Below are 21,498 nucleotides of genomic sequence, written 5' to 3' on the forward strand. Positions count from 1 at the left end.
TTAATACTGAAAAACTGTTTCAAGGCAAGATGTGATTAACTGTAAGAAGCAGAAGGAAGCCAATAGAAATAAGTGCGGGAGCTTATTGTTTTATCCCTGACAGTTTTGTTTTATAGATATATCACACTGTTGTCAACGCACCAAGCAAAGGGGCCGACATTATGGGCTGATATTAGGTTATCACAGATATATCAATATTGACATATGTGTATGTGTGGAATGACAAGAAATTACGTTTGTGGTAGTTTCACCTGATTAACTTAGTTTGTCCCAAATGTCCAATCACAGTTTTTCTAATAACCAAATTCAAAAGATCCCCATCACAAGGTTTGTTTATGTCAGGCATTTATATTTACATTGGTCCAGATATTATTGTCTGATTTTGTTAAACTCTCAAATATCAATATTGATCCCAAATGAACCCGTATGGATCAGTCTGTGACCTAAACACAGAGGACTGGCTGATATTGAGTACATATTCAATACCTGTTGTGTTTTCTGTCTGTAAAATATAAACTCTGTTAACCTCACTGTGTGGAACTGACAGGAATCACTTGTGAATTTCACTATAAATTAGATTTGTTGAGTTAGATTTGTTGATTTTAATGATATTTTTCTAGTAGCTTTATGAAATTACACAGATACAGTTTTGTAATGACAGTGACTAAGATCCCTGATCTGTTGAATGAGGCCATTATCTCCTCCAATAAAATCCCATTATCAGACTGATGCAGCACTAAGAATATGGAGTTGTTTGTAAAATGTTGCTGTGAGCAGATCTGGTTAAACACCTTAAATTAGCACTGAAGTTTATATTGATCTGCAGTTGTTCCCTTTGAAATTTTGTGTTTTTTATTTATAGTCTATGCTCCTGACCATAATCTGCCTGACACTGCATGAGCTCACAGGAAGCATCCCAACAAACACTGATTCAGGTGCAGCTCTGTGTTTGTCACTGCATAGCTATTGAAATTATAAAAAATCTATTAACAAAAACAAATTAACAATATTATTTAACAGCCTTGAAATAGCAAAAGTAGGGCTGCAACATTGATCTGCCAATTATTTTTTTAGTAGGTGGTTAATCATTTTGTTTATAAAACGACAGCAATTTGAAGGAAAGAAAGCCTGTAAAAATGTATTTAAATGTCTTGTTTTTTGACCAACAAGATATTTAGTTTTCTGCCATTTATAACAAAGGAAAGCATCAAATCTTCATATTTCAGAAGTTGAAACAGCTGATATTTGATATATTTACTTCAGAAATAGTTGCTGATTCATTTTCTCTGGACAAAAGAATTTTCATTTGCTTGTTTCTCAAAATTTTAAAGGTATCAAATGATTAACTTCAATAATTGCTAATATTTCCAAAACACATACAGCATGATAATAGTAAAAAGTAAAGTATGCTGTTATCATTTAATTAAAAAGTGAGGCCGACCGGATTTCATTTTAAAAACACCACATTTACTAAGGATGTGAGGTGGAACAGTCTGACTTTGTGCTCTCTCCGTCTTCCTGGTCAGATGTGTTTGACCATTACCTCATCCAGAGGAGGTTTGGGTTCCCGTGTCATTACGTGGCTCAGGTTACAGACAATAGCCGGGAATTAGGCACTCAGTCGTCAGATACACTGAGCCTGTGTCCGTGCATTGTGCTGCTGTTTCCTCTCTGAAACCTGAGCCCCCTCCTCCCGTTTACTACAGTTACACCTCACCCAGCCCTGTGCAGGCCCCGGTGTGTGTGTGAGTGTGTTAAAGCGTGGAGTAAAGGGGCTCAGAGGTTTGCTCTTTGCAACTGTAGCGCCTGCAGGCCTGACATTAAACATTCAACGAACTCAGCAGTATGGCTCCCGAACGCTCCTCTAATTATAGACACTCCCAGCCCGATTCTCTCCACCTCCACCTTCCAGTGCATTGCTCTTGACTACTGGATGTACTGTGTGTGTGTGTGTGTGTGTGTGTGTGTGTGTGTGTGTGTTGTGAGTGTGAGTGGGAGAGAGAGAGGTGTTAATGAGAGTCAGTGGGAAAAAGAGAAAATGCTCAAACTCTCCATTTGTGTACCCATCTGCCTCCCTCTGCATTCATCCCTTAAGACTATAATATAAAAATTTTTCCAGAGAGACAGACAGATCGATTAGTCGTTATAATCTTGGCAACAAGCTCGATGAGATGGATGTCATTGTACTTTATCATCGAGCAAACACAGCGACATTTGGAGTCTTGTTTCTTATCACCTAATGAATGGAAGTCCAATATTCATTCTCCTTTTTGGTCTCCACCGACTCCTGAGGGAAATATCTGTCTCTTTCGCTGCTAAATGCTGAACTATGTTCACCAGCTGGTCATTAACTTTGTCTGTCTGCCATGTGGTAGCAGGCTATTGAAAACAGCTGCCTGCTGTTGTTCAAAGAACAGTGAAACTGAAGCAAAACAGAGAAGTTGTGGGCAGTGAAACCAAAACAATGAGCTGAAAGATGCCAAATGTTTTGCAGAGGTGTGGGGAACTGCAGAGTCTGCAGAGTGAGGTGATGATTAATTATCTGTGGGTTTGTCACCAACATTTCATCCTTTGTTAACATAAAAATATTCATTACAGCAGCTTTAAATTTGTGTTTTTCTTGGATTAACATGACAAACATTAAGTTAACTGCTTCTGTGTGACTGAAAATGAGGTCAGCTGGGCAAATCACCCCCCAGTGAACACAGTTTCAGACTGAATGATAAAGTGAATTGAATGCCAGTTGAGTCTGGTTATCAGGCCCTATCTGTACCAAAGCCTGGGCGTCCTACTGACACCAGTATTAAACAATTTTAGTTGATATCCAACCATATTTATCACATTTGTATCACAGTAATATTCAGAAATCTGCTTTGACCTTCAGCAAAATGGCAGATTGTCTTAAATCACTGTAAATCAACTAATGGATGAAAAAAAATCCCATGACTTTTACTTGACTTAGAGTTTTAGTTGGTAAAAGCAGAGATATAGAGACATTAGATTCATGCCAGTTTCTGTGGAAACTGGAATTTACTGGAAATAGTGGATGCAGCATAATTTAATTGGTGACGTGGAAATCTGCCAACTGTGCAGTCAATTTCCAACGAAGATGGGTGTGCAAACATCATCTGTTCATATTACATCTCCACACACACACACACACACACACACACGTTTTAAGTATGTTATTCTATTGAAAGTCATTTTGCGTGCACCTTTGGGTGTCTAAGGAAGCAGAAGTTTTACTGTGAACTGCATTTTACCACATTTTTAGAAGTTTTTCTGGGGGAGAGGCTCATGTAGACGCACTCACACACTCAGTCAGTGTGTCTGTCGGTGTGTGAGCTGGATTCCTAGGAACAGCAGGCCACCCTGACAACCACATGTCTGTTTTTTCCACAGAATAATACTTGCATTATCTGTGATATCACTCTATCAACTCTCCCACATGTTCAGATGCCAAAATCTAATCACCTTGCTTACAAAACAACAGCGTATATACGGCATTTTATGTGGGTGGCTGTTCGGAAAGTGTATTTTGTACTTTGGATGTGTGAAATATTGACAGTAAACAATAAGTGCTTCATGTTCTGTGTGACAGTAGCTTCAGCTCTCCTCAGGCTCTTAGTTTCATCCCACTAGTTTACTGTAAATGTTGAATTTCTGACAGACAAAAAGCGTTAGTGAAAGTGAGACACTGTCATTCCTTTAATGTTTGTGTTTGTGACAGCCCACGCCTACTTTCAAAGTACAAGAAACCAACAGTGTGTGAAGATTTTACATGTCGGTCTTCTTTGTGACATCTGTTTCAACAGATGTGGCCGATGAGACTTCTTTTCTTTTTTATAATGAGAAGAAAGTATGATTGGTGATAGACTTGAAGCTTCCTCCTCTGACCAGATGGTTGTGTTTCAGATAAACAGGCAAGAAAAAGCTGTTGTAGACTTTCATGCCTGTGCGTCACAGCCAGCAGCTGGTTAGTTTAACTGAGTACAACAACTGGACTACTTTTACACTGTGACTCTGTTTGGGTTAGACAAATGTTAATTAGTGAGCTTCAGAGGTGCTTTTAGCTTCCCCTGCAGCACCGACTGTAACCAGCCTCTGGCTGCAGCTTCACAGTGAAACTTCTCATCTAACTCTCTGCAAGAAAGCAAATAAGTGTATTTATCAAAATGCATGAACTATTCCTTTAAAGCCAGATGCTGAGGTGCCACTGAACAAGGAACAGTATCTAATGGAATATTTCACCCAAAAGGGATTTTTTTTTTTTCACCTTAAGTGAAAATATTTCACCTAAAAGTGAAAATTAACGATCATTCATTTGATTATTATTACATTCAGAAGAGCATAAACACATGTTGTGAAGGTGAATGTTTCTCAATCATTTGTTTTTAGCTTGTCAGTTGTGGTTTAAATACTGGTTTTGTGCAGTTTGCTCTGCTGGGAACTATTAAAAAACAGTTCCCCACTTCTTTCAGTGAGTGTTTCGGAGAAGTTGCTATCTGTTGTAAACATATGAGGCTGAGAAACAGTGTTTAGACATGTCTGTCTGTCTGTCTGTCTGTCCACCACTTTGGTCCTGACTGAATGAAAATGCCATTAAATTTGGTCTGACATCAGGATGAATTATTATTATTGTGATGATCCTTAAACTCTTCATCCAGGATCATCATCAGGCCAAAAATCTGCTTTGCTTCAGCCTCAGCTGTACTTTGTGTTTAGTGCTAATTAGCAAATATTAGCATGCTAAACAACAGCGTGTTAGCCACATCCCTGGCTGTAGACCTTTAGCCTTGTTCATTTCAACATTTAAGTTTATTTCTAACTTAAGAAAAGTCAAGAATATTCTTAACACGAGGTTCACTCAATAGATTTTTCTGGCAGTTTCAACTGTGTCTCACGGTCGTGATTAGTGGAGGTTATGAGTTTGAGATTGATGCTGATAAAGACTGAAAGATGTGGTTGAACACTCCAGAAAAAGCTAGTAAGTGAACCTTGAGGTAAGATTGTTTTTATTAATTTCAAGGTGAACATTATTTTGGTCATTTTTCCTCTTTATTAGACTGTTTTAGAGTTAAAAATGACAGGAAACACAGAAAGAAGGAGAAGTGACTGGCATGTTGAAACGTTTCCTGGTGGGATGTGAACCGGGTACGTTTCACTCTCTTTTATTTCCACAGTTGGACTGAGCAGGTCCCAGGTGTGAAGGTTTGAATGTGGGTGTATGTATTTGATGCTGAAACAGGGCATGGCCTTTCTGAATTGTTATTTAACACATTAATTATTATTAAAAATACCTCTAATTTGTGTGGCGGTGTGATGAAAGCAGCTGTGTGGGAGGAGGCTGCAGTGTAGTTGCCCAGAACTCACTGAATCAGCTCTGAAGTTGGCACACGGTGGTTTCTGCTCTAAAGTGTCGTTATTACCCAGTTAATCAGTTATGATATTTCATGTGTGACTCAGTCAGTCCTTCTGCTCACTGGAAGTAGCCTTGATGTGTGTGTGTGTGTGTGTGTGTGTGTGTGTGTGTTCCTGTATACCTTGCACAAGAACCAAATGTTCTCACCAGGATACAGAGATCCTCCAAAGCTCGACCTCACTTCTGTTAAAGGGACATTCAGTCAGTGATAATGTGGATGTGCAGTCTGTGCTGCTGATCTATGTGCTCCATTAAAACTGTAACTACCTCAGGGCCGGGCGATGCCTAACAACAGAGCAACGGCTACTTAACTGCTGTTTAGAAAGCGCAGCTGAAGCAATAAAACTCTCATGATAACGGGTCACTAGCTTTCATTACCTACACCAGTCATGACGATGTGGGTCCCTCTGTAGTTACAGCTGGAGACACAGGTCCTTCCAAGGTCCTTAACCACACCAATTCAAATAGAAACATCAATTGAAGATACGGCATCTTGTATAATATGAAAAGTTAAAGATGCCCTCCAATGAAAATGAAGTTTTTAACCTTGTTAACATATCCATATGGTGTTTGTGTGTGTGTGTGTGTGTGTGTTTAATGTGAAGAAAATGGAAAGGTGCATCCTCTGGGCCCTACAGTTATTTATAATCCATTTACAACACATTTTTTAACTGAAGAAGCAGGAGTCACAAGAGTAGAGTTCATTTATTCAAGAGCTGTAGGCCTACTCTAGTGGAGTTATGAGCTACTTCAGTATTATTAAAATTAGCTCCACCTCAGTTAGCTACAATATCAAAGTCCAGCTTTATAATAAAGTATATTTTGCTATTTTTAAAGGAAATTTTACTTGTAATAAAGTAGTTTTGACACAGTGGGACTGATTCTTTACTTAAGTAACAGATACATTTTCTGCCTGAGGAAAACAACACAGCAAATAAAAGTAGTCAGTTGGTATTTTGCTTATGAAGCAACACATGCTCCTTGTTTGCCTGCAGTTTCTCTGGAAGAGCTGAGAGATCTTTCCAGCCGGGGCAACTCACAAAGGTTTTACTTTGTTATCTCACTGCCTTTTAGCTGATTGTCTCTGATAAGCTCTCCCACAAAATAACCTTCCCCCCTTAACACACACAGACACACACATACACATAATGCATTATTAGCTGCAGGCTGAGTAGGGGACCACCTGTTCTGTCCAGAGACCGTCGGCCCCCTCGGCGGGCGGCCCCCGGCCCCCGGCTCTCAGATTAGCAGGGTTTCAGTCAGTATAACTACAAACAGGCTAACAGTCTAAAGGCGAGCCGGCAGCTGCACCTCAGCTCTCTGTGGATCTGCTTGTGTAGAAACAGTGTCATCAGTCAGTTTAGATTGTGGGCTTTTAGCTGATGCTCTTAACCAAAGTGATAAGATGCTCTTGAACTCTGAGTGCAACAGCAGGGTAATCTGTTTAGTTTGATTTGACTGTTTAGTGAAACATTTGAAAGAGAAATGTTCCTAGATTTGTATTTTTATTTTTTTTGTGTGACTCAGTTATTTAAAGGATGTTTTTTGTCCTGTGTGTGTGTGTGTTTAGTTAACAGAAGTCATCATGAACAAACAGAGGCTGATAAACTGGTTTGTTTAGGCATGTTTTTTTCTGCACTTGGTCAGATATAATGAAGGCATGTGAAATCTCTACTGAACTCATTAATAGACGTCCTTAAGTACACTATGCATGAGGGAAGCTGCGTGCTTGTGCATCAGTGTGGACGGACAGGTTACTATTAGATTTTTAGATTATTTACGAGAGCAAGGTTCAGAGCAGCCTGACAGATTTCCTGGGAATCTGCAAAGACAAAAAACACGGGGCTGAACTTCTTAGGAAACACAGGCCTCAGGACATCTAATGAAAAATGTGCTTGGCAGAAAAACAGAATGGAGAGAAACATTTACTCACAGTGATTTGATTATGTGACTGGAAAAGGCTGCAGTATGTCACAGGGAGTGGTGGAGAGTAATAAAGTAGATTTAGTCACTCCCTTTTAACCTTGAGGTTGTTTTACTTGATTTGAGTATTTCTATTTTATATAACTTCACTCTGTTCACTACATTTCAGTAAATAGATATTGTCCTGTTTACTCTGCTACATTAGCTGTAGTTACCTGTTACTTTTCAGATTTCACATCTAAAATGCCATCATTTAATTATTATATATTAAAGAAAACAAAGTTTTTTTCTAGCTGATAAAACCCAAAGCCCCATGGTTATATTGTTTTCTCAACCAAATAAAATACGTATGTAAAGTACTTTCACATGGACTGTTTTACTTGAGTATAAATACCTGTAAACTATTAACTACCAGCCAAACTACTGACCTAAGTCAAGTTCACCTCTATGTGTGTGTGTGTGTGTGTGTGTGTGCGTGCGTGTGTGTGTGCACGTGTGTGTGTGTGCGCGCGCGTGTGTGTGTGTGTGTGTCTGTGCATGTGTGTGTGTGTGTGTGTGTGTGCGTGCGTGCGTGCGTGTGTGTGCACGTGTGTGTGTGTGTGTGTGTGTGTGTGCTGTAGTGTGGATCTTGTACAGACGTGTTGAGCCTCGCAGTGAATCATCTTGTTGCATAACACCAATCAGCTCTTACAGCAGAACACCTGTAGCACAGCTGATTACTCAGAAGTACACGTGTGTCTGTGTGTGTGTGTGTGTGTGTGTGTGTGTGTGTGTGTGTGTGTGTGAGTGGCCAATCATTCTTCATTACAGCCTCTCTAATGTGGAATAACCTGCCAGTGGAGCCCACGCTGGCTGAATCAGTTCAGTCTTATAAACTGTTCTTCTTCTTCTGTGACTCTAATCTGATGCTTGTGTTATTTTACTGGACAATTTATTACTCATTTGATCTTTGTATCATGTTTTTGTGTTTATTTATTTGAATTATTTTCACTATTGATTATTCTGTAGATTTTTTTTGCAGATTAATTGAATGTTTACTCTAAAAATATTTTAAAAATAGTGACCATCACTCGATTCTTGAGCCCTGGTTGATGTTGTTTTGGTTGTATCGTCTGACTAAAAGTCGGAAAGACAAAGAAATTCAATTTGCAATTATATAAAACTGAGAAAAACTGCAAATCTTTGCAACAAAAACTAATTGATTAATCAAATTATCATTTTAGCACTATCCATGTGTCAGTGTGTGTACCTATAAGATGTGCAGAGTGTGTCCAGCCAGTTGCAGCATGTAGGTTGGCCGTGCCCTGCAGGGAGAGATTCAAAGATCCCAAAGTGCTGAGGCATAGATTCACAGTCTAAAACAGAACAGTCTGTCTGAGAAGTGCTGAGAACAGATTACCTGCAGAGCACACCTCTCTCTCCCTCTCTCTCCCTCTCTCCCTCTCTCCCCCTCTCTCTCCCTCTCTCCCTTTAGTGTCTGATTATATGGTTGACGTTGCACTGTAATGTTTCATTTAGGTAGTTTTGAAACACATAGTTTAACATCCCACAAAGACACAAGATTAAAAGCTGCACTAGTGGCCTCTAAAGGCTGCAGTGTGTATTACACCATGTATTACAAACGTGGTGGATTAAAGAACAACATACTTATGAGTTAGCTTTTCTTGAGGCCGGTCCATGACCTTCTGTGTCATCGAATCCACATGTGACCACACAGATTGTTTGCAGAGCGAGACGAATTTCTACTTTTATGCAAACAAAGATGGACAATAAAGCTGTTTTTGATTTGGTTTGAAGTAAAGTGTTGAATGCAGGAGGAGTGCCGCTGTTTTTCCACCACACTGTTAATTAACTGCACTCAACCTGGCGCAGATGTCAGAAATAAAAGGCGGCAGCCATCTTTGTCATGAGAACCAGGGTTGTCATGGGAACCAGGTGCCAGAAAGCAAGATTTTCTGTGCGTTGTGGGAATTACTCACAGGGACAGCAAGCAATTTTGACCAGTCACCTGACTTCAGAGGAAGTAAGGGCCTGTGAAGTGCTGAGTCAACAGTTTCATCTTAATCTGTTTAATGTTTGGCTGCTTGATGTTTATCTGCGAACCAAAACATACACAGTCATGTCCACGTCCACGGTCGTCTTCTGCACCGACCGACTGCACAGGAAAACAGGATGCTTTTTGGATGAAGCCGGACGTTTGTGTGTGTGTGTGTGTGTGTGTGTGTGTGTGTGTGTGTGTGTGTGTGTGTGTGTGTGTGTGTGTTCATGCCGTTGTTTGGCAGATGGCTCTGAACAGCCTGAGAACTTCACAATCTGGACTTGGTTTGTTATCGACACGCTCACACACCCTTTGTTCCACACTTGTCCTCCTACTCCACTGCTGCTCAATTCAACACACACACACACACACACATACACACACACACCACATACACATCTTTCCATAGTTGTGAGGACAGTCTTGGAAATAACACATTCCCTAGCCTCTTAATCTAACTGTAACCTAAACCTAATTCTAACCTTAACCTTAAAATCAAGTCTTAGGGCAGCAACCGGCCAAAATGTCCTGACAACAGTAGTTTTAAACTAAAATTTGTCCACACAACCATAGAAAAAACCATGTATACACACACACACACACACACACACACGCACTAAGCCTCCCCATTCTCACACTCTCACAGCTCTGGCAAAGCGTTTCTCTGTCTTCTGTCTGTTAACCTGTTGTTTCATTGGCTCTTATCATCAGCATCAGTGTGTTGTGTTTGTGTTCCTCCAGGCTGCGAGACAACATGAATCAAAGTGGAACAGCAGAGCAGAATTAAATCATCAGTTAGAAATATGGGAAAGAACTCATCTAAACTTTTGATCTTTGTGGTGTTGCCTCTTCAGAGAAGTAGGAAGTGTTTATCAGCAGTTGGAAATCTCGCCACCGCTTTTCCTAAAAACAAAACAAAAAGGTGTGTGTGTGTGTGTGTGTGTGTGTGTGTGTTGTCATCAGAGACATCTCTTTGAAAGAAAGAGGTGTTTCTTCATCAGGCTGTGAAGCAACTTAGTACAAAACATCATTACACAACTGGCCCTTGTTGGAAAAAGAAACCAGTTTTACCAACTTGAATAGTAGATCTGTGTGTCCGTGTCCGTGTGTGTGTGTGTGTGTGTGTGTGTGTGTGTGTGTGTGTGTGTGTGTGTGTGTGTGTGTGTGTGTGTGTGTGTGTGTGTGTGTGTGTGTGTGTGTGTGTGTGTGTGTAGAGAGGAGAGGGCTACTACTGGGCAGCTGGGAGTGTATATTTAGAAACTGCAGGCTTTTTATACCACACATTTCGGTGAAGTCCCCGTTTGACCCTGAGAAGAGGGTGAGTGATGTGCTGCCATGGTTACCGTTAATGGATGTGTATGTGTGCATTTTAATCTATATAATACCTTGTTTTATGTGTAAACACCTGCAAAACTAATGACTCTCCCGTCAGCCTCAGCTGTACTTTGAGTTTAATTCTAAGCAGCTAATCTTTTGCAGGCTGACACGCTAAACTGAGACGGTGAACATTACACACAAAACACAGCTGTGATGAAATACAGCCTCAGAGCTCCCAGCACGACTGTCGACTCCTCGTCTGGTTAATTTACAGTTAAACACTTGTTTCTTATCCCCAAAGATCTTAAATCCGTGTTTGAGCAGGATGTTGCAGACTGAGCTGTCCAGCGTCCAGCTGATGTGATGCCTGCACAACATATTTCCGCATCCTTGCTGGATTTACATCTGGATTTTATGCTTTTATGTGATTTAAAAAAAATGACATTGTGGACATGTAAACAATACATTAAAAGCAGTGTCTAATATTAATTAGCATAAACATCTTTTGGCGGTGCTCTCTCCTTAAATGCACCCTCAAAATATATTTTTTAATTGACTTTAAATATGTATAAAAGCCAGTATGTGTCAGGTTTTCATGGGATTATTGTATCTTTCAGATTATTCTGTTGTAGTTTGTAGAAAACGAGACAATCCTGGTGGAAATGGGTGCAGTCTGTGTGTTGCTACAGGCCTTTATTCTCATCCATGGGATTAGAGGCATCTCTGCCTGTCTGTCTGTTGTGTGGTGTAGTAGTAAAGTATTGTCCATTTCTCCTTATTTATTTAGCAAATAAAATAAAAGTGTGTAATCAGTTTTGTGGTCCCTGGGTTCTGTTTTCTGTTTGACCTTGAAATTATAACAGACTCAGACTTTTCAGCTGAGCCTGGAGCAAACACTTGGCAGAGCCGGTATCTCTGTCGGCCTGCTGCTCGGTGACTGGTCAGCTGATCTGTCAGTGACGTGAATCCACCCTCACACAGACGCACAGGTCACAGTCTTCTGAATGGTCTGACGTTCACTGGGTCAGCATTACCCTGAGCGTGCGTGTGTGTCTAATCAGATTTGCTGGTCAGAGAGAGAGAAAACATCCTTCCGTCTTTGTAACGACTTTTCAGGAACTTAGAGACACAACCTTGCTTTAACTTTGTGATGACAACACATTTTTAGCTGTTTTCTTGTGAGTTTTGAGGTTTTTTAACCTATGAGAGGACACATGATCTTTCGGCTGAGTTTACTGTAAAACATGACGTCACAGAAATACACTTGTACTGAAAACATCCAACAACCTGATAACACACAAGAGTTTTTAAGTGTCTCTTACACACAGGATACAGCTCACAAGGCCTGTTATTGTAGCGGGGACACAGCATGTAATTATCATCTGTACACGTGTGTTTGTGCTCACTTTGTGTGTCTGTGTGTGTGTGTGTGTGTGGGAGGGGTTCTTTTACGGTGTGTATCTGTTTGTCTGTGTGTGCTTCTGCATTTTGGAAGTGTATGTTTTCATGTGTATGAGTGTGTATTCATTTACCAGTTTATTAACTGTGTGTGTGTGTGTGTGTGTGTGTGTGTGTGTGTGTGTGTGTGTGTGTGTGTGTGTGTGTGTATACATAATTATCACTTTTCACTTTTGTGTGCTCATTCAGAGTTGTGTGTGTGGGTGGCTGATGATTTACAGTTGGTGTGTGTTCTCTTACAGGGTTGAACATGTCTTTGTATGTGTTGTATCTGTGTGTTTTGTATTTGTATTAAATTTTGGGATTTGGCAGTGTGTATCTCTCTCTCTCTCTCTCTCTCTATATATATATATATATATATATATATATAATTATGTACTTGTTTTCTTGTGTGTACTTGTATACACGTGTGTATCCATGTGAACATGTCTTTGTATGTGTGTGTTTTCATGTTTTATTGTATGTCTGTTTGACTGTGTGTGTGTCTTTGCATTTGGTAATGTGTGTGTGTGTGTGTGTGTGTGTGTGTGTGTGTGTGTTAATTTGTGTGTATTTGTATGTGTGCACGTGACTGGAATATGTGTGTGTGTGGCCTATGATTTGTGTTCATTTACAGGTTTGAGTGTGTCTTTTCATGTGTGCGTATCTGTGTGTGGTGACGCTCTCCCATAGTGAGCGTCACCATGGTAACGGCACTAGCAGCGCAGTGTGAAGTGGAGGAAGAGCTCGCAGTGCTCAATGTGATGGCGAGAGACGGAGACTGGTTTCACATGCTTACATGATTGGTCAGACTGATTGATGATGTCACAGATTTAACTGATGATTTAATGTGTCTTAGTGCAGTTTTGTTTCTATTTAACCCTTCAGTCATGGTCACTTAACACATACATGCATTGTGTAACATTTCTTGCATTAACGGGCGTGTCTGTGTATTTAAATGTAATTAGCACAGACAGATAATCAGCTCAGGGCCACAAGAGTTAATGATCAAAACCCAGGAAGAGCAGAGCAGAGGCAGAGAGGCAGCGCGAGCAGGGGGAATAAGAGAGGTGTGTGTCATACTGAGCATGCTCTTTGTGCTAACTTCCTGCTCTCTTCTTCCTGACAGAAAAGACCGTTCAGAGAGGCCGGTGTTCAACAAGAAGGAGAGGAAGACGAGCAGAGGAGAGGCTCTGAATACAGCTGGAGAGAATTAAATCCACACTGAGGATTATTACAGCGTTCGGACAACAACAACTCTGCTCTGTGGATTTTCTGTTACCTTTCTTTTTTTTTCTTTTTTTTTTACCCAGCTCTGCTTTTAAGAAAGAGAGTCACTCATTGAATCAGACATTAATCTTTGTGTCTGACAGTGAAAATCTTGAATGTTTGACCTCAAATCTGCCTGGGAGATGAAAGATTAGGTACTTTTTTTTCTTTCGTGAACCGCTTGGCCGCCAGGTTTGAGAGAAACTCGGAAGGGAATTTTTTTTTCTTCCACTTTCAACTTGCGCAGTCTCTTTCGTTTTTTGTTTGCCTCTCTGTTATCTCACTCTGTCTTTTCCTGATAATGTTTAGTTTCTCATAAAAGGGAGAGAAGGACGTGACACCCAAGTTTCTCTGCCAGGAGCCTGAATAGCATTTCAATTCCAGTTTGGCTTTCACAGGGGGACAAATCCTCCTTTGTGTGTGTTTGAGTGTGTGTTTGTGTAGCTCACTGTCCCTCTGCGATACATTAACGTGTATCAGGGGACAATAACCGGCCCTGTGTGTCTCTTCTGGGAAAATGGGATCAGAAAAGGACTCAGAGTCGCCTCACTCCTCTGTGAGTGGCGTCCCCAACCCTAAGTGCCGTGCGGCGGGCAAACGCCAGGGCCGCATCTCCTTCCACAGCCTTTTCCACAGCAAACGGGGCTCTCGGGGCACCAGGGGCCCCAAAGGAGCAGCGGCCACCTCTTTGTCCCATCATCACCAACATCACCACACACAACAACAGCTCCTGCCTTCTGCCCTGAGCTCAGCGCCTGCTGCAACCTCCGCTACTACGCCCACAACTACCACCACCACAGCCGCTACGACCCCCCAGGACGCTGCCTCCAGCACCCCATCAAAGCCACTGTCCTCCAGCCAGCCGTCCCTGGGTGGAGCCCCTTCCTCTGGGGAGGCCAACCTCCTGGAGTGCCCCCTGTGCCTGGTGTGCCAGCCCGCAGACCAGCTCCCCGAGCTGCTGGGGTGCAGCCACCGCTCCTGCCTCTGCTGCCTGCGCCAGTACCTCCGCATCGAAATCACAGAGAGCCGAGTCCAGCTCAGCTGCCCTGAGTGTGCCGAGAGACTGGTCCCACGGCAGGTGGCGGACATCTTGGATGATGCGGCCTTGCTGGAGAAGTATGAGGAGTTCCTGCTGCGGAGGTGCCTCGCCTCCGATCCGGACTGCCGATGGTGCCCAGCGCCTGACTGCGGGTAAGAAACTGTCCATTGTCTTCATTCAAGCTGCTGGTCGGCTCCTCTGTGCCTGTTTCAGCTGTGGCTCTGTTTCCATCGTACTGTTTCTATCACACCATCAAGTGTATTTACCTGATCAGGTGTTATCACTGCAGAAAATAGCAGCATGTGTTTATTTCTAAACATAACACAAGTTGATTGTTTTTGATATGAATCAGTGAATCATTTTGTACACTCACTTCAAAAACTATTCAAAGAAATTTGAGTTGCTATGGAATAAAAAACATGGAAAAGCAAAAAATCTCTAAAATAGAACCAGAGAATATTTGGTATTGATTTGATATTTTTGCTTGATGAAAGACAGGCAATTATTGATTAATCCACTTATCGTTTCAGCAATCAGTGAACTGTGCGATGTACTGAAGACATTCATTCCAGGCCCCATTGAAAAAAGGCCAATTTTAGGGTTGGGGTTGGGATTAGAATAAAATCTGGTTATGTGGGTTATGAATGTCACACAGGTTAGATTGAGAATTTATGTTTCTGGTTCGGGCTCATCTGTGCAAGTTTCAGCGGAGTTTGTTTCCATCTTCGTGTTTCTGTGGTACTGATGGGAGATTAAGCTGCCTCACAGGTTTGTCCCGGAATTGAAATGCACTCTGTTTCCCTTGAGGGAATTCACCATGTCAAGGTTTTAATAAAAATCAGTAAGTTATTGTAAGGAACAGAAACTGAGAGAGAGAAAAAGTGAAAATGTTGCAAGGCAAGAAGCATTTCATGATCTATGAGTAAAGGGAGTGTTGCCGGAAGTCATGTCTTATCTGAGAAAGAGTTTTTTTCTGTTTAAGATAAGTTTCTGAGAAGCTGAATACATAAACAAAATAAGGGAATATTAAGATTAAAATGGGAGCAGTGACTGCTTCAACATCTGGTTATGACTGAACAAGTTTCTGGATATGATGTCATGTTAGTTTATGGAAAGTTTTTCTACAGTTTTGCAGAGAGACTCGAGACACACTGTGCCCACTAACCTTTTCTACATTGGACTGTTTATATCATCATTAACAGACTAATAGCTGTAAAATCCTTGTCTCTACTTGTCTTTTCTCTCATTCTCTCTTCCTCTTTCTCCCTTCTTTTTCCCTCTCTGACGCACCGATCACTCAATCAGTTGCCTTTAGGTTATTTCTGCACTTTTTCTGCTGTAATTTCCTGGGTTTCAGATGCACGGTATTGCCTCAGAATCCACATAAATGACTGTATTTCTATGTCTCGGGGTAAAGAACAGGAACCAGAGCGAGCTAGCTTAGAGAAAGGCGGGCTGAGGAAGTTGAATTTGAAAGTGGAGGAGAGAGACTGTAACTGGGTTAGAGGGCTGTGAGCTCGCCCTGTGGTCGGAGGAAGGGAAAGTCAGTCGGGTTTGGAGGTACAGCAGCTCTCGTCTGGTTTTTGGAACAAATGAGAGGCGTTTGTTTCATCATAGAAAGCAAGCATGATTCATTGTGTTTGTGTTTCGGTGTGTGTGTGTGGGAAGGAGAGATGCAGATATTCAGTGAATTTTTTCTGCTGTGGTTTTGTACAGTAATACTGGTCCTGTCACAGGGGAAGGCCATAGTGTCTGTGGGGTATCTTGGCATAAATCTGTCCTTATGTGCCTGTCCATGTGTGTTTTTCCTGCCCCTCCGTACAGAACCTACGGGGTAGAATATTTACAATTTTCTAAACTCTTGTTGGAACATTCAACAGGCTGTGAAACTTGAAGCTTTTATGTCCTAAGGGTGGTGCTTGTGCGCAGTTGACAGTTTGAGGAAATAGAGGAAATTCAAATCAATTATTATAATATTTTATTCATCTCTAAAGGGGAAATTTGAGGCAAGCGAATTTGCAAATGCAGATACACATTAACTATTCATCTACACATGTGAATCAGTTCATTTACACACATAAAAACAATCTGAAATAGAAAGAAAGAGTTAAAATACACAAGAATTTATGGCAGTGGCCAATCCATAGTTCGGAAGTCTATGGGAGGGGTTCATCTTGTGGGAAGCTTTAAAGTGAGGCTGCATTTATTATGAAACAATAAATAACACATTCTGGATCTTACAAATGAGACGTTGAATTCATTAGCAATAAAACACACACAATTCAGTACACTCAGTGGTTTTGCTGCTCCAGCCTTATTTGGTTTGGTGACCAGTAGCTTATGATGGCTAATGTTAGCTAATGTGAGCAATCCTTAGATGGTAAGTGACATTTATAAGCCAATAAGTGAAATATGTAGCAGATAAACCTTTCAATGGTTTCCTTCAAAAGTGAAAAGAGAAGTCAACATCGATGAGAGTTACTCCGTCTGTTGGCAATTAGGTTTTTCCTAAGTGGAAGTGGATATTTTCGCCTCGTGACTGTCTTAAATGAGCAATCAGGGACTTTCTACATTGTTAAGGTTCATCATCTGGAGTCTATTAATAACTGACACAAATTTCATGGAAATCTGGCCAATGTTTCCTGTGATATTTTCTTGTGTTTCAAGTGTTAAAAGAAAAGTTCAACTCTGTTGTAGCTCTAGCTGAAAGGTCAGGCGCCACCAGAATCATCCTCTCCGTCATTCTTTGGGGACCATGAATATTAATTAGAAATTTAAACCAACGGCTTTGGCCTCTGCTTTTCTGGGGAACATAATTGCCACTGTCAGTGTCTCTGACGTCAGGTTTAATCATGTTTTGGTGCTTTCACAGTTTGTTATTGGGAGTTATTAAAACATTAGGGTCCAACATCTGGGGACCACGAATAACCAGTGCAGATTTTGATAGATTTTTGATAGTAGTGCCAGATGAATGGTTATGAGTCACCAAAAGTTGTATAACTTCCTGTTTTCTCTGGAGACTATAAATATCAACAACAAATTTTATTGCAGTCTGTTGAATGAACTGCTGTGACCTCTGATTTCCTGAGGAATATTTCACTCCACTTTAATCAGGTTGGGTGTTTTCACTGTCTGTCATGTGCCAGACACTGAGTCTGTAAGCGCTGAGTAACAGTGAATATCTTTTTCCTATTTCTATTTTTACAGTTCCTTGTTGTTGTAAGTGCTACTATGTGTCCAGTCAGAAGCGTGTGATCACTATTATTGTAAATATTGCTTTAGGTTTACATGTGTTTATGTCCCTATGTTACTTTCTTTGCCTGGTATGATTATTACTTATTGCATTCAGGCCAGACCCCATTGACAAAGGTGGGGATTTTAGGTTTACGGTTGGAATATGGTAAAGGTTCCAGTTAGTCATATAACTTTTGAAGATGTTGAAGTTCAGAGAAGCACACAGGTAAAAAACGTAAGTCAGGGCAATTTCCTGTTTAAAAAACCCCCCAAAACCAAAGTGTGTGTTGGCATCAGCAGTATCATAGAAGGAGAGTTGACCTAAATGTTCACCGGGACAATTTTCTGTCTGACGTCAGCAATGAGTCAGACCCCCTTTAAATTAGATGAGTTGACTAAGTCCAAATTATTATTCACCACAGACAGCTGGGGCTGGAGACAGAGAAACAGACCCGTGAAAACACACACACACACACACACACACACACACACATACACACTCACACACACACACACTCTAACACACACACACACACACACACACACACACACACACACAAATAGGAGCTGCTGGCAGCCTTGAATGTCCATTACTGGAGAGGAGGCTTCCACAGAAACAGTGAATAAGTGTGAATTTCCACAGTATTACAGAGAATGGAGTGTTTATAGCTGAAAATGGGCATACAGTGTTTGTGTCTGTGTCTGTGTGTGTCTGTGTGAGTGTGTGTGTGTGTGTGTGTGTGTGTGTTTTGCATCTCAGTCCACTTGGGGGAAAGTTATGTAAATATGACCTGGTTTTTGTATCGTATCTTTTCTGAAAGATATGTAGTAGACAGTGAAGTGAAAGACAGTCCTCATTTATGACCATATAATCAGTGTAAATTCAAAATGTAATGATTGCCTATTTATTATTCATCAATAATATTCCACTACATGAATTATGTTATATTGCATAAGATAAAAATGGATGATTATTTGCAGTTAACCAACAATCTCAGGATTCTGTGGAGACCAAAACAGAACCAGAAACATGGCTGATAATGATGATGATGCTGCTAAATAGTAAATAGTTAACAGTTTGCTAACACGTTCACAACTTTGCAAGGAGATAATGAACAATTGAACACAGACTACTGTCATACAACATCTTACAGCCTTACATCATACCACTCTGCCAATCTAATTTTAAACATCGCTAACTTTACAGGCAAAGTGGATTAATTAAGTCAAGAACAGAATGTGTTATATATGTACTGTAGTTACCATTACTTTAATATTTCAATTCCCTCAATACACCTGAGGAAAAATAAGGTGATGTACAAAATAAATCTGAACAAAACTAAATCTTATCTCACATTAGTGTCAGAATTATTGGCATAAACAGTGAATCTAAAGGCTTTTTCTCAGCAGTGACGCCTAACACAGAACAAGAACACGGTCTGGAACCTGATAGATCGATCTCCCCACCGTCACAACACAGCTGTTCACCTCTGACCTCCGTCCTCGTCCGGCCAATGAGGTCTCAGTCTGTGTGACTGTCAGACCTGAGCATCCAGTGAGAACAAAGAGTGGCCCTCTGCCGTCTCCTCTGGCTGTCAGTTGCTATGGCGACTATCGATGCGGCATAGAGGGAGTGTTGCCAGGGGTAACAGGAGTTGCGACTTAATTAAGCAGATCAATACATACTCACTGGACTTGCTGTACGTGTGTGTGTGTGTGTGTGTCATTGCTGCTAATTTTGTGCTTTTGTTGTCGACTGACTCGCAACGCTCGTGTTTTTCATTTCTGTGAGAGTGAGTCAGCCTGATGCATGTTCAGGTCACCCTGGTGTTAAATACACCCAGCTATTAGTCTACATCTGTGCGTGTGTGTGTGTGTGGTAACGTTGCATTTACAGGCTCAGCAGGCTTCCCAGGTGGCTCTTGGTGGAGCTGAACGCCGACAGGACTGTCTGTGCACGTTTCCCCTCAACGCGCAGCATGTCAGCACTCATAAAACTCCTCCGCCTCTCATCCCTCTCTTTCCCAGCCTCTGTCTTGTTGCATTTAACATTTACATCTCGGCTCTTGATCTCACATGCCCCTCTTACCTTCCCTGTATCTCCTGTTGTTTTACCTACCTCTGTCCCTCTCTTTTCTCCTCTCTCATCCTGGAAGCGTCAGACCAGATTACTGTCTGTGCTGCAGTAGAATATCCACCAGTCGACAGGGGTTGTTCTCCCATTCGAAAGCTGTGGTGGCGACCTGTGCTCTGCACCACAACAAGTCCCAAATTAGCCTGAAGGAGAGCACAGTCACGTTCTCTTTTCCTGTGGTTGTTTGTTTTAGCCATGCTACGGCTCTAGGGATGGCAACGTCAGACGGATTTCCATAAAATTTGGTACAGACATTACCGAGAGGATGAAGTTACTTTGGTGCATTTGTGGTTATGAGTCAAATGTCGTGACAACCATTTAATGGATTGCAATGAAACCCATCGAATAGTTGTCGCCTGCTGTCCACAAATACAAATCCCTGTGTGACTTCACTGAAAACACAGAGGAAAGTATGAAGTATAAACAATAAGAAGTTCCACTTACGATGAAGGAGAAAATGGGTTTTCACATAAAGGTCAGAGTGAGTTTGGAGGCAGGGAAGAGGTTAACAAACAGTCTGTCTTGTGAAGGGCTTCTTCATTACTCACTTAACAGTCTGCTGTTGTGTTTCTGTTTAAGAGAGCTTACACCAGAGCGCTGATGTAGCAGAAAAAACTGCAAAACTGGCATCTGTGTGTTTTTGTTTCCCTCACACGAATCGAGAGTTCACATGGTTATCTAAGTATTCAGTCCGTTGAGAGACCGTTTGACCTTTGATTCCTGTTGAAAACACTGTGGATAGTTTAAAAAAAAGCACGTGTTTCATCATTACACAGGAACCTTGGCTAAATTTTGCAGATGTGTTTTGAAGACAGAAGTGATGTCTAAATTAAATCCTCACAGACGCAGGGTGAAGTGTCTCTGCAGGGATGCCACTTCATGTCTCGTCTTGTCCTGAGTAAGCAAACCCTTGTCTCCTCTGATAACCATGATTTTATTCTGCTCTGAGAACAGGCCTGTCGCACTGTTCAAAGAGGTGGTAATGAGGGACGTGTTGGGGCCGCCGACATTGTGTTGGAGGCGTGCCAAAACAATTGCAAGTTTGCTGTGTTATCACATCTTCCACGCTCCTCTTCCTTTTAATAGTGTAACTTGGAAACCCAACTAATGTGGTGAAAACTGGCAGCAGCTTTGTTTTGTCAGGGTAGGATAAAGGCAAAAAAAAAAAGTTAAAATCCCTGCCTGCTTTTATTATCACTCCTCCAACATGTTTTCTTCCACTTAGCTGGGCAACAATATTTCATGACAGGCCTCCTTTGTGATTTCTCCAGTGATTGACAGCCTCTTATATCTCAGTTTTTCTCCCTCTCTTCAGTTTCCCATCTTTATTTTTATTGTTCCAAAATGCCACCATGTTTGACACATTTACCAGCATTTGCTTTAAAAATGTGCCAGCCAAACATAACTACACAGAAATGGAGAGATTAGTCTCCGATTGTATGTAATGTAAATTTAAAAAAAAATGTCTGCACTTTCAGGCTGTCAGTTTTACCTCCACTATGGAAGTTATAATGTTTGGGTCACATTTGGAAGTCTGTAAAAACACATGAAATTTCAGGGAAATTTGGTGTGAAGTCTGGAGAACAAGTGGTTTCTTTTGGTGATTTCTTTTGTTCTTTTGTGTTGGTACAATCTATTTGATTGATAATTTGATTTCAGCTATTTTCTGCTGATGAACTGCACTT

The 21,498-nt window shown here is 41.2% G+C and overlaps 1 protein-coding gene across 1 annotated transcript in view; it reads left to right on the forward strand.

Annotated features, from left to right (window-relative positions):
- rnf19b (ring finger protein 19B) overlaps positions 1-21,498 on the forward strand; it is a 33,092-nt gene that overhangs the window by 1,678 nt on the left and 9,916 nt on the right. Inside the window, exon 2 of the mRNA XM_071501319.1 lies at positions 13,267-14,597. Within this exon, the coding sequence (XP_071357420.1) occupies positions 13,924-14,597 (674 nt within the window). The 5' untranslated portion in view covers positions 13,267-13,923. The remainder of the gene's footprint in view (positions 1-13,266; positions 14,598-21,498) is intronic.

The sequence above is a fragment of the Trachinotus anak genome, unplaced genomic scaffold (genome assembly GCF_046630095.1).
Source record: "Trachinotus anak isolate AG129_WGS33_773 ecotype Australia unplaced genomic scaffold, CSIRO_AGI_Tana_v1 ptg000016l, whole genome shotgun sequence".
In the NCBI taxonomy this organism is placed as follows: domain Eukaryota; kingdom Metazoa; phylum Chordata; class Actinopteri; order Carangiformes; family Carangidae; genus Trachinotus; species Trachinotus anak.